At 39.8% G+C, this 16,160-nt stretch overlaps 1 protein-coding gene across 7 annotated transcripts in view; it reads left to right on the top strand.

Annotated features, from left to right (window-relative positions):
• The window catches only part of LOC104601937 (vacuolar protein sorting-associated protein 52 A-like), a 94,494-nt gene that overhangs the window by 53,228 nt on the left and 25,106 nt on the right, over window positions 1-16,160 (top strand). For all 7 annotated transcript variants that reach the window (XM_088890782.1, XM_088890784.1, XM_010265451.3 and 4 more), the window contains one exon: window positions 4,118-4,209. In XM_088890782.1, coding sequence (XP_088746908.1) covers window positions 4,118-4,209 — 92 coding nt within the window. The remainder of the gene's footprint in view (window positions 1-4,117; window positions 4,210-16,160) is intronic.

Here is a 16,160-nt window from a genome sequence, read left to right as displayed (position 1 = left end):
GGGATATGTTGAGGAAATCTGCCTTAGAGGAGAATAAGAAGGATAGAGTGTGAAAGAAGTCGCTTCTAGAGGAAAAGACAGCTGAGATGCTGAATCAAAGAGCTATTCTGAAAAATTTTTAAGTTCTCTATGTGTTGAAAACCTTAATAAGAGTTTGATAATGGGGGTGGCTGAGGTTGAGCCAGATTTGTTAGAGGATTTAGGTTACCAATTACCAAGGCTTCTTCTATATTTGTGTGGGACCTGGTGGTAGAGATGATTGAAAAAAGATTTGGCAATCAAAATTTAGATATCTTTGCATTGGGAAGGTAGACAATTCATATCAAGACTGCTTTGGCAAGTACGATAATTTATTTTCTCTCTCTTGAAGGTCTCGATAGTGATAGTGAAGTACATTGAAGAAATCCTATAAGACTTTTTGTTGGGTGGAGGAGGTGTTGGGAAGAGATTCCATTTTGTAAAAAGGAAATGCATTTATAGGCTTAATAGAAGAGGCGGTTTGGGGTTTGGGAGGAATGGCGATTTGAATTGAGCACAGTATAGGAGGTATATGCTTGGAGGTGCGCCTCTAGGTGAGGCACTCCCAAAATGCATTGAGGCATATGTTAGAGTCATTCATGCCTCTGAAGGATATGCCTCATATGCCTTTGGCATGAGGCATGGTAGAGACGTACACCTTGTGCACCTCATGGACGCCTCAGACAAGAAGACAAAAAGAAAATAAAGGAAATGAAAAGAAAGAGAAGGGAAAGAAAATGAAAGAAAGAAAGAGAAGGAAAAAGAGAAAAGAAAGATAGAAGTGGAAAGGGAAAGGAAGGAAACAAAAGGGGAAAGAAAGTTTGGCTAGGGGCTATGTACTCCATCCCTTCTTCCTCCTCATCCCCCTCCTCTTAAGGAGGCGTAGCCATTTATGTGTTCGGGAGGCTTATGCCATTTATTTTTGAACACCTCACCCCTCCAGGTAGTGCAATGCCTCACGTCACACCTCCACATTTTAAAACATTGTTGGAGATTTAGGTCTTTGGTGTAGGGTGGTGATGATTTAATATGGGGAAGCAATGCTTGAATGGGATTAAAGGGAAGTCTCCTCTTCTCAAGGTTATGTGCTTGGATGTGCATTATGAAATTTCAACAAGTGTTCATGAGGTACACTGAATTTGTGTATGGGTATGGAAGACTTGAGGATGAGGTTTTGGGAGATGACTAGTTTGGGGAAAGGAAAATAATTAGCTCTATCTTGGGCTTTACTAGATGAGCACTAGATTGGTAACAATTAATTAATGTTTTGAATTGCGAAGTTGACAAGTGGTGTGGTGCCCTTTTGATGACCACTTGTGCATAGAGAGATCAAGGAATGCATAAATCTGTTTTGCAGACTTGTTGTAACCCAGACAAAGCCATAAAATGCAGGCTTGAGATGGTGGGAAGAATAATCAGATGGTTCACAATTAGATGCTTCGGATATGCTTTTGTCAGAAATAGAATTGAAGATTCTTAGTTGGGTATATGGTTTAATATGCTGTGACATTTTGGAAATGTCACCCAACATATGTTGATGTCGAGACCCACTGACATAACATTAACTTGAATAAAAAATACCAAATGTTGGTTGATATTTCCCCTATTTCATTAAATATTGGCCATGTCACTCCAAAAAACAAAAAAATAAGATACAATATTTTGACCATATGTCAACAGCTAGAATATTCTTCATGTCAACCAATGTTTTAAAACGTGGAGGCATGACGCGAGGCGTTCTACTACCTAGTGGCGTGAGGCGTAGTTCAGAACACAAGAGGCGTAAGCCTCCCAAATACAAGGAGGCGCATGAGGCGTATGCCTCTAGCACGCTTCATGAAAAAAGCGTAAGAGGTGTCAGCGCCTCTGGCATACGCCTCGGGGTGTTTTGGGAGCACCTTGCTTGGAGGTGCGCCTCCAGGCATATGCCTCCCATGCCTTTTAAAACACTGATGTCAACAAAAGGAAGCGCATGAGGTGTACGCCTCTAGCACACCTCATGAAAAAGTGTAAGAGGTGTCAGCGCCTCTGGCATACGCCTCAGGGTGTTTTGGGAGCACCTTGCCTGGAGGTGCGCCTCCAGGCATATGCCCCCCACGCCTTTTAAAACACTGATGTCAACAAAAAGAGAAGAAGAAAGAAATTAAAAGGAGAAAAAGGAAGACGGTTTTCAGTTTATCTAAGCTTTAAAGGTGAGAGGTGAAACTCTAAAAAACTACAAGCATGTATCAAGTGGCCTCTATCCTCAAGTCATGCTCTGAATACATCTGAGCAGGAAACAAGAGCTGCATGATGCTGGACCTCTGAAAGTCTGAAGAAATCGGCCTCGTATTCATTCAGGTTTGTAAAGTAGCCCTCTTTCTTTCTCACAGTGAATGAGCATGAAAGAAAAAGAGAAAAAATGAAGAGTGAAAGAGGAGATGAGGATTTGACAAGGAGAAATCTTTGTCTTTTTTGTTTCTTGAAGTTTCAGTCGTTCAATGGTCGCAACAGTCTTAGCTGCGTCCTTTGCTCGAGTCTTCTTCTCTTTGATAGATTAAGATTAAGGGTTCAATGAATGGTGAATTCTTAAGCCTTTAAGGTTAAGTTATATAGGGCCTTGTACAATATGTGATATTGTGATCGTCTATGGACCATTGCAAAAAGGCTTTAAAAAGAATCTTTAATACATATATTGTAGTGCATGAAGGTCTATAGTATAATTGTAGACCCTCATTATAAAAGCCAATAAAAAAAGGAACAAATAATAAGAAAATAGCAATTTAAAGTTAATATTTGAGATAAAATATTCATAAAAATGAAAACAAATGGTTAAATTAATTACTTATAAGAATATAAGTAAATGCATAAATAATTTTTTTTTTATAATAATAAAAATATTAAATATTTTATATTTTTTATATGATTTAATTCTAGTTACTTGTTAGAAAAAAAGTTGTATTAATGCTTCTTTTATCATTTCACAGAATAGCATTATAGTATCAATAGATTCTCTTTTGTTGTGTTAATGATGATAAACACCTACTATGTTCTTTATGTTAAAATCTATGATATCCTTCATTCATTTGTGGCTTTTCCCCAAGTCCAGGGTGATTTGGAGTTTTTTTTTTCTTTTGATAAACTATCTGGTGTTTATACCACTTTTATGCATTGCATTTAATATAAAATATAAATTTGTAGTTACTGTTTGCGAAGAAAAACATTGAGTCAATTCTTCGTTAATTTTAGATGCCCATATGCACCACGAAGAAAGGATTCTCTCTTCCCACCAACATGGGTACCATAGCATGACTTGTCTCTCATTTATGACCAAATAGTTTGATTAATTTTGAGGCATGGTTGGTATTGAATGTATCAAAGACTATTTATTTACTTTTGTTTGATGAAAGAAAATTTACTTATAAATGTTATTGAACTCCTGGAGATTTAATAGAAAATAAATGACTTCCTGGTTTATCATCACTTTTTATTTAATTGGAAGCATTTTCTACCTAGTATTAAATATTGCCTTTTGACCTGGTTTGGGAAGATCAGACAGACCAAACAGGTCAAACTCTAAGCTTCTGTAGCATTTTATGTAAATTGACGAGTCATGACACATTTTTGACATCTGAGATTATAAGCAACAACTTGTTTCTGATGCTTACCTTCTTGATCAACTTTCTTATGTGACTTGACTTGTTGGACTAGCCTTAATGAACCAGGATGGTTGGGGGGGGGGGTCAAAGTAAATAGTTTAGTAATCTTTTTAGTTTTATGTGACTTCCTTGGATGGCTAACCCTATAGCTGAGAACATTCAGCGGATAGAGTGGAGTGATCCTTCAGCAGATAGAGTGTAGCTAGAGATGGGCTTGTCAGGAGTATATTGTACTCGATTAATCCTTGTTAGCTATTGTTTCTGTTTAGTGGTTTTCTTTGAATGATCCTGTGCCCTATTCTCTCCCCATCCATCCCCTCCCCCCATAGTGAATTAGAGGAATGTTCTGTTTATTTCATTTTTTGTCTCTAGTACATGTTTTGGTAATTACAGTTTATATTATTTATAAAACCTATTGCTTGATAATGTATGCTGATATTTGTTGAGTACTCTTTGTGTAGGTATTTGAGTTCATTGTTCAGAAACTTTATGCCTTGAGAAAGCCCAAAACAAATATTCAGATCCTTCAACAGAGTGTTCTTCTAAAGTACAAGTGAGTTATGACTGTTTGGATTTTACAAAATGCTTTTTGTCAAATTTGTAGTTTTTTTATTTGTACATTTCATGTGAATTTCCAACAAAACAAGATGAATATGCTTACTGATCTCTTATTTTGCTTTTTTTTATATGATAATGATTTTTCTACATTAATTAACAAGATAAGAAGGAAATTCCTATTTTGTCAAGGTACATGTTATTTTTAGTACTGCTAGAGTCACTAATCTTACTTTTATTAGCAACCTCTATATGTTCTGTATTTAATATTTTCCAAAGATAATTTCTATGATAATAGGAAGGCATGATACCTGAAAAACCTTAACCAATAGGACCCACATGAATTTGTATGAATACCAATTGGATGGTATTGATGGCTATCAGGTTTTTAGGTATGATACCTGTTAGAGTGAGCCGAATAGGAGTAGTTTAGTAATCTCATGTCAGTTAAGTACTTTGCTTATGTGGCTGTTTTATTAGAGTACTCTCCCCCACACTTAAGTGAGGGCAGTTTAGTCTTTGTAAGTGTAATTAGAACCTAATAAACATTAGGGGGTCGACTGAATGTGAGACTAATCAGTTTCGACTAAACCCTCCTGTTCTCTCTTTCTCTTGTCTTCTTCCTTCTTCACTAAACCCTTCTGCTTGTAAAGCATCTCAGCTGTGTTTGTGACACCTTCTTCTTCGTTTCTGGTTAGTTAATGGAGAGAGCTGGTTCGCTCTAGGTCTCAGACATCACAGCTCGTTGCTCTCTGCTGCGCACAGTTTTCTTCATCAAGGAAGGTGATTTCAGCAGTGAATGGTTGGCTGATACTCTCAAAGGAAGGTTGGTTATTTAGTCATTTTGTGTTGCTGGTATTTCTGGGTAGGAACCCTTCAAGAATCAGTTAGTACTGATTAGAACCTAGAGAACTAGGTTCATTGTTGCCCTAGGAAGGGCTGTGTGTGCAGTAGCCGAATGGTGTAGGGCTGCTGTGAGTTGTTGAGTGGTGCTAGGGCTGCTGTAGGTGGCCGAGTGGTGTAAGGTGGAATGCAATGACCTTGCCAAGCTCCTTGTGGTTGTGTAATGCCCTCTTAAGTGTGTTAAACAAGTATGAACTGGGTGTAGCAGTTTGACTGTGTTGTGGTGCTTGTGATGCACAATTTTTTTTTTTATTGAGTGGTTGTAAGAGGGTCTACTGTTGTGTTGTGGTGCTTGTGATACTTATGTGGGTCGTAGGTGTGTGAAGTCAGTAGTAGTGTGAAGAAGAACAAGTGTGTGCTCCCACTGTTGTGTTTAGGGGCTGCAATAGGTGCTGAAGTATCAAACTGTGAACAACATCAATCAGCTTGTAGCTGAGAAGTAAGGTTAGAGGCAACTGTGAAAGAGTACAATGGCAGCAATAGGAGATGGTTACAATGATCAGAAACCTAATGTGGTAATTTCCTCCGACTACCTAGGGGTACAAATGACCTCAATTAAGCTGAATAGGGAGAAGTATGTTCCATGGGCTAAATCAGTGGAAGTGTTTCTCAAGGCAAAGAAGAAAGTAAAGCATGTAAGAGATGAGAAGCCACCAGAGGACTCTCCAGGGTTTGATGATTGGGAACAAGAAGATGCTCAAATCATGACTTGGCTGTGGAATAGTATGGAACCCAAAATTAGTGCCAACTTCATGTTCCTTGATACGGCTAAGGATATATGGGAGCATGCTAAGAAGCTATATTCTGGACAAGATAACACAACAAGAGTGTATCAGCTTTATCAGGAGTATTTTGATTTACAACAAGGAACCAAAACACTAGAAGAGTACTATGCCTGCATGAAGAATATAAGGAATGAACTCAATGTCTATCACCCCCTTACTCCCGATATTAAAGTTTAGCAACAGCAAAGGGAGCAACTAGATGTTACAAGATTTTTAGTGGGGTTGAAGTCGGAATATGAACCAGTTAGAGCCCAAATATTGGGGGCGCTACTCTTCTTACACTTGAGGAAGTATTCTCAAGGCTTCGTAGAATTTCTTTGGGACAAATAGAGAACTCCACACAGTCTGATAGATCAACACTTGTGACAGCTAGAGGGGTTGGACATAGTACAAGAGGGGGAGGTCATGCTCCCCGAGGAGGCCGTGGTAGTTCCATGATTAGTCGGGGTAGTCGTGACTCAGGGGGAGGCCGTGGCAGAGAGAAGAATAAATCTACAAGGAAATGTACTCATTGTGGCAGAGAGGGACACACAGTGAATTTCTGTTATGATCTACATGGCCCTCCCTCTAAATGGGCTAATCATGCTGTAGCAGGTGAAGTTGATATCATTGACAGTAAACCGGCAGACCGAACTCCTCCCACATCTACATCTACCTCTGGGAGGGAGATGGTGAGCGTACCGCGTGATGAGTATGAACGGTTCCTTCAAACTACTTCACAGCATACCACTGCCACACTTGCCCAATCAGGTATTGCTTGCATGTCATCTAAAACCTCTCCCTGGATTATTGACTCTGGAGCCTCAGATCATATGACCGGGAATCCAGGTGTGTTCTCTTCTCTTTCTGAAACCTCCACATCACAAACTGTTACACTTGCCAATGGGTCCTCATCCCCCATATGTGGTGTTGGTAATGTTGACATTGGCTTCTGTGCCCTTATCATCTGTTTTATATGTCCCTAAGTTTCCATTCAATCTTATGACTGTTAGTAAAATAACCAAAGCTCTTAACTGTTCTATTACCTTCTTTCTTTCCACTTGTGTTTTTCAGGATCTTAAGACGGGGAAGAAGATTGGTGGGGGGCATGAAGCTGGTGGATTGTATTATCTTGACGGTGGTGGATCTTCAATTGCTCTTCAGACTTCACCTACTCCTCTACAATGACATTGTTGATTGGGACATCCATCTCTCAAGGCTCTCAAGATTTTGGTCCCGTCATTGAGTCATTTGTCAATTTTGCAATGTGAGTCATGTCAGTTTGGGAAACATCGTCGTGTGTCCTTCAGTCCAAGAGTTGAGAGTTGTATGTTGAGTCATTTTTCTTTGGTTCATTCAGATGTTTGGGGTCCAATCAAAATAGTCTTATAATGGGTACAAGTATTTTGTCTCCTTTATTGATGATTGTTCAAGAATGACATGGATTTACTTAATGAAAGAAAGAAGTGAATTGTTTTCCATTTTTCAAAAATTCCATGCTGAAATACGCACACAATTTGGTGTTCCAATCAAAATTCTCCGTTCAGATAATGGTCGTGAATACTTTCTTACTTCATTTCAACAGTATTTAGAACAACATGGCATTATTCATTAGACATCATGTGCATTCACCCCTCAACAAAATGGGGTAGCTGAACGGAAGAACCGTCAGCTTCTTGAAACTGCTCGGTCTATTCTTCACCACATGAATGTTCCTAAACGGTTTTGGAGTGATGCTATACTCACTGCATGCTTTTTCATTAATCGGATGCCCTCCTTTATCCTTCATGGTCGGTCCCCCTTCTCTATCTTGTTTCCCACTTTATCTCCATTCCCATTAATTCCTCGTGTCTTTGGTTGTGTGCGCTTTGTCCACAATCTGAGCCCTGGAATAGACAAGCTAGATGCACGCTCAATTAAATGTGTCTTTCTTGGCTACTCACGGACTCAAAAAGGGTATAAGTGTTGTAATCCCATTACCCGGAAGTGCTATGTCTGCCCTGATGTCACCTTTTTTGAGTCAGTCCCCTTCTTCTCAAGTCCTGAAGCGCCTTCGTCTCCACCCGTCCTTCCTCTTCCTCTTCTTGTCAGTGATCCAGTTTCAGATGTTGTTGTTGGAGTAGACTCATCACTTCATCCCGTGCAGATCACCACCGAATGTCCACCAATCCGGCAAGTGTATACACGTCGAACGACACCGGCCCCTTCTCCAGCTTCTACCTCATCTGCGGATCCTCTCATGGCTTCTATTGTTGAACCTTCAGACCTTGATCTACCCATTGCCTTATGGAAAGGTAAACGTATTTCTACCCTCCATCCCATTTCCAATTTTGTTTCATTATCTCGTCTTTCTACCTCACATCGCTAGTTTGTTTCCCTTTTATCCTCTATTTCCATACCTAACAATGTTCAAGAAGCTCTCAGTTCACCTGATTGGCGGCGGGCAATGAAGGAGGAACTTTCTGCTCTTCAACATACTAAAACGTGGGAACTTACTACTCTCCCACCTAGTAAGCATGCTGTGGGCTGTAAATGGGTGTATACTGTGAAATACTTGCCAGATGGTAGTGTGGAGCGTCTGAAGGCCAAACTTGTTGCTAAAGGTTACTCATAGTTGTATGGAGTGGATTACATGGAGACATTCTCTCCGGTGGCTAAGATTGGTTCTGTTCGTGTACTAATTTCCCTGGTAGTTATGTATGATTGGCCTCTGTTTCAGCTTGATATAAAGAATGCCTTTCTCCATGGTGATCTTGTGGAGGAGGTATATATGGAGCAACCGCTTGGATTTGTTACTCAGGGGGAGGATGGTAAGGTATGCAGATTGAAGAAGGCAATTTATGGGTTGAAACAATCGTCGCGTGCTTGGTTTTTGAAGTTCAGTGAAGTGGTGAAGAGTTTTGGAATGAAGCAGTGCCAGGTAGATCACTCAGTGTTCAACTATGACTCAGAAGCTGGGAAGATTCTATTAGTGGTCTATGTGGATGATATTGTCATTACTGGCAGTGATAAATTGGGGATTGGAAAATTAAAGGTATTTCTGCAAAATCATTTCCAAACAAAAGATCTTGGAACATTGAAGTATTTCTTGGGAATAGAGGTTGCCAAGTCAAAACAAGGTGTAAATCTGTGCCAAAGAAAATATGTTCTTGATCTATTGGAAGAAACAGGACTGTTAGGTGCAAAACCGGCTGAGACCCCTATGGAACCAAATGTTAAGTTGAGCAGTGATACAGGAGAAGTATTTGAAGATCCTGGAAGGTATAGACGACTAGTGGGGATGCTGAACTATCCGACTATCACGAGACCCGACATATCCTTTGCAGTCAGTGTGGTGAGCCAATTCATGCAGAACCCTCGTATACCTCACTGGGATGCAATTCTTAGAATTGTGAGGTATCTGAAAGGAGCTCCAGGCCGTGGACTATTGTATAAACCAGGAGGAAAACTTGAAGTAGTGGGGTATACAGATGCAGATTGGGCAGGCTCAGTGAATGATAGAAGATCTACTACGGGCTATTGCACATTTCTTGGAGGAAATCTTGTGACGTGGAAGAGTAAAAAGCAAACGGTTGTGGCCAGAAGTAGTGCTGAAGCTGAGTATAGGGCCATGGCACATACTACCTGTGTGTTAGTGTGTTGAGGAATCTTCTACAAGAAATTGGGTTTCACATGGATAAACCTATGAGACTGTATTGTGACAACCAAGCTGCACTCCATATCTCATCCAATCCTGTATTTCATGAGAGAACAAAACACATAGAGGTTGATTGCCACTTTGTGAGGGAGAAGGTCCTTTCTGGAGAGATAAACACAGAACATGTGGGCTCGAATGATCAATGGGCAGATTTGTTTACAAAAGCTCTAAACTCAGGGAAAGTGAACTATCTATGTAACAAGCTGGGATTATATGACATATATTCTCCAGCTTGAGGGGGAGTGTTAGAGTGAGCCGAATAGGGGTAGTTTAGTAATCTCATGTCAGTTAAGTACTTTGCTTATGTGGCTGTTTTATTAGAGTACTCTGCCCCACACTTAAGTGAGGGCAGTTTAGTCTTTGTAAGTGTAATTAGAACCTAATAAACATTAGGGGGTCGACTGAATGTGAGACTAATCAGTTTCGACTAAACCCTCCTGTTCTCTCTTTCTCTTGTCTTCTTCCTCATCTTCTTCTTCCTTCTTCACTGGTTTGGGTTACTGTAGCTGCTCCAAAACAATACCTTTTTAGTATCATATTTGTGCTCTTGTTTAATACAGTTTTCCATCTTTCCTCTACTTCCCCATCTTTTTTATCAAGACTCTTTGATCTTCATCTTTAATGCATCTAACATGATTTAATGAAATAGAAAGGTGCTGAAATAAAAAATCAGTAAAAGAAAAGAATATTTCTTGAAGAAGAAGATAAGAAAGGAGAAAAAGGAAGAGAAGAGATTTGAGAGAGAAAAGAGAGCAGTAATGCTGGCTTCCCTCTTCACTATTATTTATAGTCTGAAATAATAAAGAATACAAAGACAAATATGCCCTTATAGGGTGGTTAACACAAAGCAGCATAAAACAATTAAAATAACTGCTCAAAAAGGACCCAACAAGAGTGTTGTGGTCTCTACTTCCTTTCTAAACAATAAATAATAAAAATCTACCACTATAGACTACACGATTTGTCTAAAACCTCAACACTCCCCCACAAGTTGGGAGTAAATGTCACACATCCCAACTTGCATACATTGTATCAACCTTATTCTTTGCAACCCCTTTGGTGAAGACAATCAGCCAATTGTAGTTTAGAGGAGACATAAGGCAAGCAGACTTCTCCACTTGTCACCCTTTCTCTTATGAATTGCCTATCAATCTCATTGTGTTTAGTCTTGTCATGTTGAATTGGATTGTGGGTAATATTGATTGCAGCTTGGTTGTCACAATATAACATCATGGGTTCCTCAGATTTTATTCCAATCTCACCTAGTAGAGATCTCACCCAAAGTAGTTCTGAAACACCATGAGCCATATAGCTATATTCAGCCTCTGCACTTGATCTAGCCACAATTGATTGTTTTTTACTCTTCCACAAGTTTCCTCCCACAAAGGTATATACCCCTGATGTGGATCTCCTGTCATCTAAGCAACCTACCTAATCTGCATATGTGTAGAACTCCAACTTTAAATTTTCATGGTCTAAGAAAAGAATCCCTCTGCCATGATGCTTCTTTAGGTATGCAAGTATCCTCTCAGTGGCTTCCCAATGCTGAACCCGAGGAGCATGTATATACTGACTCACAACACTAACAACATAGGAGATGTTTGGACGTGTCATACATAAATATAGTAGCCGACCTACCATCCTCTGATATCTTCCCACATCTTTAACCAACTCACCATCCAAAACATTAATTCTATGATTTGGGTCAATAGGAGTATTAGTTGGTTTAGTTCCTAGCTTCCTAGTCTCCTAGATCCTTGATTCCATACTTGGATCTTGCAACCTCAATCCCCAGAAAGTATTTCAGTTCACCTAGGTCCTTGATCTCAAACTTTTGTTGAAGTGATTTCTTGAGTGCATCATTCTCCTTCAGATCATTTCTTGTAACAATTATATCATCTACATATACAATCAATACCGACAAGAGTGCCTCTCTCCTTTTTACTAAGAGAGTATGGTCGGATTGAGTTTGTGTGTACTCAAAACGGATATGTGCTCCTTTGAACCTATCAAACCATGCCCTAAGTGACTGTTTCAAGCCATATAGTGCTTTCTTCAGTCTGCAAACTTTTCCCTCACCAACACTCATAAAAACTAACTAGAATGCCCATATATACCTCATCTTGTAGATCACCATTAAGGAAAGCATTTTTAACATCAAGATGGATAAGAGGCCATGAATAGGTAGTTGCTAGGGACAAGAGACTCTGAACTGAGCTTATCTTAGCAACTGGTGCAAAAGTCTCCAGGTAATCAATACCTTAGGTCTGTGTATACTCTTTTGCACCAACCTTGCCTTGTACCTCTCTATGCTGCCATCAACCTTTACAGTGAACATGCATTTGCATCCGACTGTCTCTTTGTCTGTAGGAAGATCAACTATTTCCCATGTCTAATTTTTAACCAAGGCTTTTATTTCTTCTTGTATAGCTAGTTTCCACTCAGGTTTGGAGAGAGCCTCACTAACATTCCTGGGTATAGACACAGAATCCAAGGAAGAAAGGAAAGCACGGTAGGAGGGTCATAAGGCATTGTAGGAGAGATGGTGTGAAATGCAATGGGTTGTACACTTTCTCTTCCCTTTGTGGAATGCAATGGGAAGATCAAGATCAAAGGGATCAACTGCCACAATAGTGTTAGGTACAAAAACATCATTATCTGGGGAAATAACAAGCTCAGGCTCAAGGGAAATACCTGGAATTGTATAGCCAAACCTAGGATCTTAGATGGACTGATGGAGAGTGGTGCAGGTTCTTCTATCTAAGCATGTGTAGAGTCAACCCTCTTTTGGTGGCGCTGATAGATCTGTGAGGCTGGCCGTAGTGGATCAGGCAGTGGGACTGTAGTTGTTGATGGTGGAATAGGTGGATCAGATGAAGGAACAAATGACACTGGAAGAGGGACGAATTGTTAGTTCTCCCCAAAACACTCCCCCTAAGGGCAACCACTCAAGAAAAAGAAAGTAGACTCAAAAAAGGTAACATCGATAGTAACAAACCTGCTCCCCGACACTGGATCATAATAACAATACCCCTTTTGGTTTTGACCATACCCAAAGAAAACACATTTCTTGGCCTTAGGATCCAATTTCTTGTGATGAGGACCAAAAATGTGAACAAAGGAGACACCCAAAAACTCTCAAAGGTCTATGAAATATCTCCTCGTTTGGAAAAGAAGCAAGTTGAAAGGTGCCTTAAACCCAAAGTGCATGAAGGAATACGGTTAATCAGATACACGACTGTAAGAATTGCATCCCCCTAAAAATGAATAGGAACTGAGGCACACACCATAAGGCTCCTTGCCACCTCCACAATGTCTATTCTTCCTCTTTGCTACATCATTCTGTTGCAGTGTGTATGCATGACTACTTTGATGAATCATACCATGCTCCAAAAAGTATGAGGACAAGTCCTCAAAGTATTCTCTATCATTATCTGATCTGAAGATTTTAATCCTCACTCCAAATTGTGTGAGAACCATCTGATTGAACTAGCACACCAAAATGGGTACTTCATCACGTGATATCTCCAGATATATCCAAGAGTACCTTGTATGATCATCCACAAACAAGAGAAAATAACGGTAACCACGCATGGAAGAAATGTGGTAAGGACCCCATACATCAGTATAAGCAATATCAAAAACAAAGAAACTTCTATTACTACTTTCTTTAAAAGAATGTCTACAATGTTTTCTTAATTGATAGCTTTCACATTCCAAATTAGACAACTGAACAGACTCAAACAACTTTTGAAACGAAAACCTCAATGAAATGAAAGAAAGATGACCTAAACATTTATGCCTGAGCATAAACCTCAATGAAATTGATAAAATTCCTCAATTTTATCAGACCTTTGGGCTTGGCTACTTTCGTTGTTTGGGAGTAGTTGGAGTCTACCAGCAAAAGTTCACATGCTCTTCAACCATTCTACCTTTTATTGGCCTACAACAATAGGGAGAATTATGTGGAGATGTGCTTGTCCTGCCTTGATTTGGACTCTTTGGGAAGAAAGGAATATTAGAATTTTTCAAGAAAAGGAAAGGAGTAGTCAGGAATTGAAAAACTGTGTTAAATAGGGCAATACCTTGGCTGAAGACCTTGGAAATCTTTCATCAATTCTCCTTTAATGACCTTTGGAGAAATTGGTCAGTAGTAGCGAGGTGTTCATCTCTAAAGGACAAATCAATTACAAGCTGGTTTCCATCCGAAGGCTCACTAAAATTAAACTTTGATGGAAGTAGCATGGGTAATCCAGGATTATCTGGAATGGGGGGTGCTTTGAGAAATGAGAAGGGAGAGATTTTGTTGCTCTACTCAGGTCCCTTGGGAATTGGGGACTCCATCAGGGCATAACTTTTAGCTGCTGTACAAGGGGTGCAATTTACAAACCAGGTGTGGGTACAACACCTAACAATCTAGGGGGATTCCAAAGTGGTGGTGGGTTGGTTGAAAAATCCTGAAGAGGCTATGTGGCGTTACAAGAATGAAATGAAGAAATTTAATTGGTTGACAAGGAATATGTTGGTCACTGTACAGTGGGTGGGGAGATCAGCAAATACTTTGTCAGATGTGTTAGCTAAGCAAGGGGTAAATAGGGAAGAATTGTTTTGGGCTCAGTTGTGATTCTTGCTTTTCTTTCCTAGTTTACTTGTAAGATTAAGGAGGGGCTGCAGCTCGTGCCTCTCCCTGGGATGTTGTATGAACTCACTCTAAATCTGCTTCTGAATTAATAAATTTATTATCATTCATCAAAAAAACAATTATGCCCGAGCATAATCTGACTCATTGACTTTGATCCACTATTACTGCTACTAACATGATGGCTCCGATGTCTCGGAATCTCATCCAGAAGGTAGACTCCATTCACCTCACGACCACTCCCAATCGTCTTCTTTGGTTCAAGATCATGCAAAACACAATTATCAGGAAGAAAGGTCACTGAGCAGTTCAAATATTTCATCAAAGAGCTTACTGAAAGAAGATTAGTGTGGAGTTTAGGGACATGTAAGACAGAGGATAAAGTAATGTCATTAGTCACTCTAATTGTCCCTTTCCTAGCAATGGGAATATGGGAACCATCTGTTGTAGAGACTCTATCTCTACTAGAACACAATTGGTAAGAACTAAAGAGGGTAAATATATTTGTCATGTGCTCAGGTGCTCTTGAGTCTATAATCCAGGGAGGTCCCTCCTTACCTGAGGTGGATACATGATTTGCAATTGCATATGAACTACCTGTATGAGCAAATGAAGTAGTATGGTTGGCTCCTGCACTGTTCCACCCATTTGAAGAACTAGAATTGGCTGAATCCTTCTTACTCGTAAGCTGTCATACTTTTCCAATTCAATCCTCACTGTTGTTGCTGCAATGGACTCTAGATCAACTTGGGAGAGGGGTCCTGAAGGGTCTCTTGTAAATGCCACATTTGCATTACCCTTCTTGTTCTTGATCCGAGCTGGTACGAGACAAAGGAGATGTTGCCTAGCAATGTTGAATTTAGGGTCAGCCCAGCCAAGAACTCAAAAACCCTATTCTTTCTACCAATCCCTAATAGGTTGATGCATCCTTCATACTCTCCCAAACCACAATTTCTAAGTGGTCAATCTCCTGCCAAAGAGTTTTCAGCATGGAGAAATAGGTGGCAAGAGGTCTTTCCTGTTTTGTACTAATCACCTGATTCCTTAACTAATATGCTCTAGCTACATTTTGTTTATGGGAATAGGTTTCAGTCACTCATCCCAAATCTCCTTTGCAATATTAGCCCACAAAAAATTTTTACCAATGTGAGGTAACATAGACGTACACAGCTAGGTCATTACCATGTAATTCTTCTGTACCCACCAGGAGGGATCTGTATTAGGTTTCTTCTCCTCCCTAGTGATGTACCCCAGTTTCTTACGAGCACCAATGGCCATTTTGGCTAGTTGTTGCCCCTTCTAGATAATTTGTACCATCAAACTTCATTGTAGTAATAATTCCAGACCCAAAAATATCACTACTACCTCCAACACCCAGACCCACGTTATTGGTGGACTTCTGCTCGGTACTCCAACTCTCCATTTTACTTCAAACAATTCAAAAACAGAAAAAATTAGGTAGAGAGCCTCCAAGATCAAAAGCAGAAATCTCTCTCCTCCCATTGTTTCTCACCGGAGAGAAAAGTGAATCGACCACTCCAGAAGGCCCAAAAAATTCCAGAAACCTAACCGTTGCCCCCTATAGAAAACCTAGAGCAGTCCAACAATACCTGAGCGCCCAAAACATCGATCACCCTCCTGATGACTAGATTACACAAAAAAATCCAAAAATTGGGCAATCTGAAGTAGATCGATCAGCCCTTTATCTCCTCATGCAATCGGCTGATCTAGGACTGCATGAAAAAACTTCAAGAAATCCTACCCTTGCTCCGATACCAAGTAGAAAGTTGCTGAAATAAAGTAACTCAATGGTCTGATACCATATTGATATTATATTATTTTCAAAAAAAAAACCATCAACCCCTAAGCTTGTTAAACTACTTAAAGTAACTCAATGATCAAGTGAGACCATGCCCTTTGTAACCATGAGTGCTTGGGTTCAAATC

Source organism: Nelumbo nucifera, chromosome 6 (genome assembly GCF_055504915.1).
Source record: "Nelumbo nucifera cultivar China Antique chromosome 6, China Antique-T2T, whole genome shotgun sequence".
In the NCBI taxonomy this organism is placed as follows: Eukaryota; Viridiplantae; Streptophyta; class Magnoliopsida; order Proteales; family Nelumbonaceae; genus Nelumbo; species Nelumbo nucifera.
The sequence above is the reverse complement of the archived record's forward strand: the minus strand, read 5'-3'. Positions and strand labels throughout refer to the sequence as shown.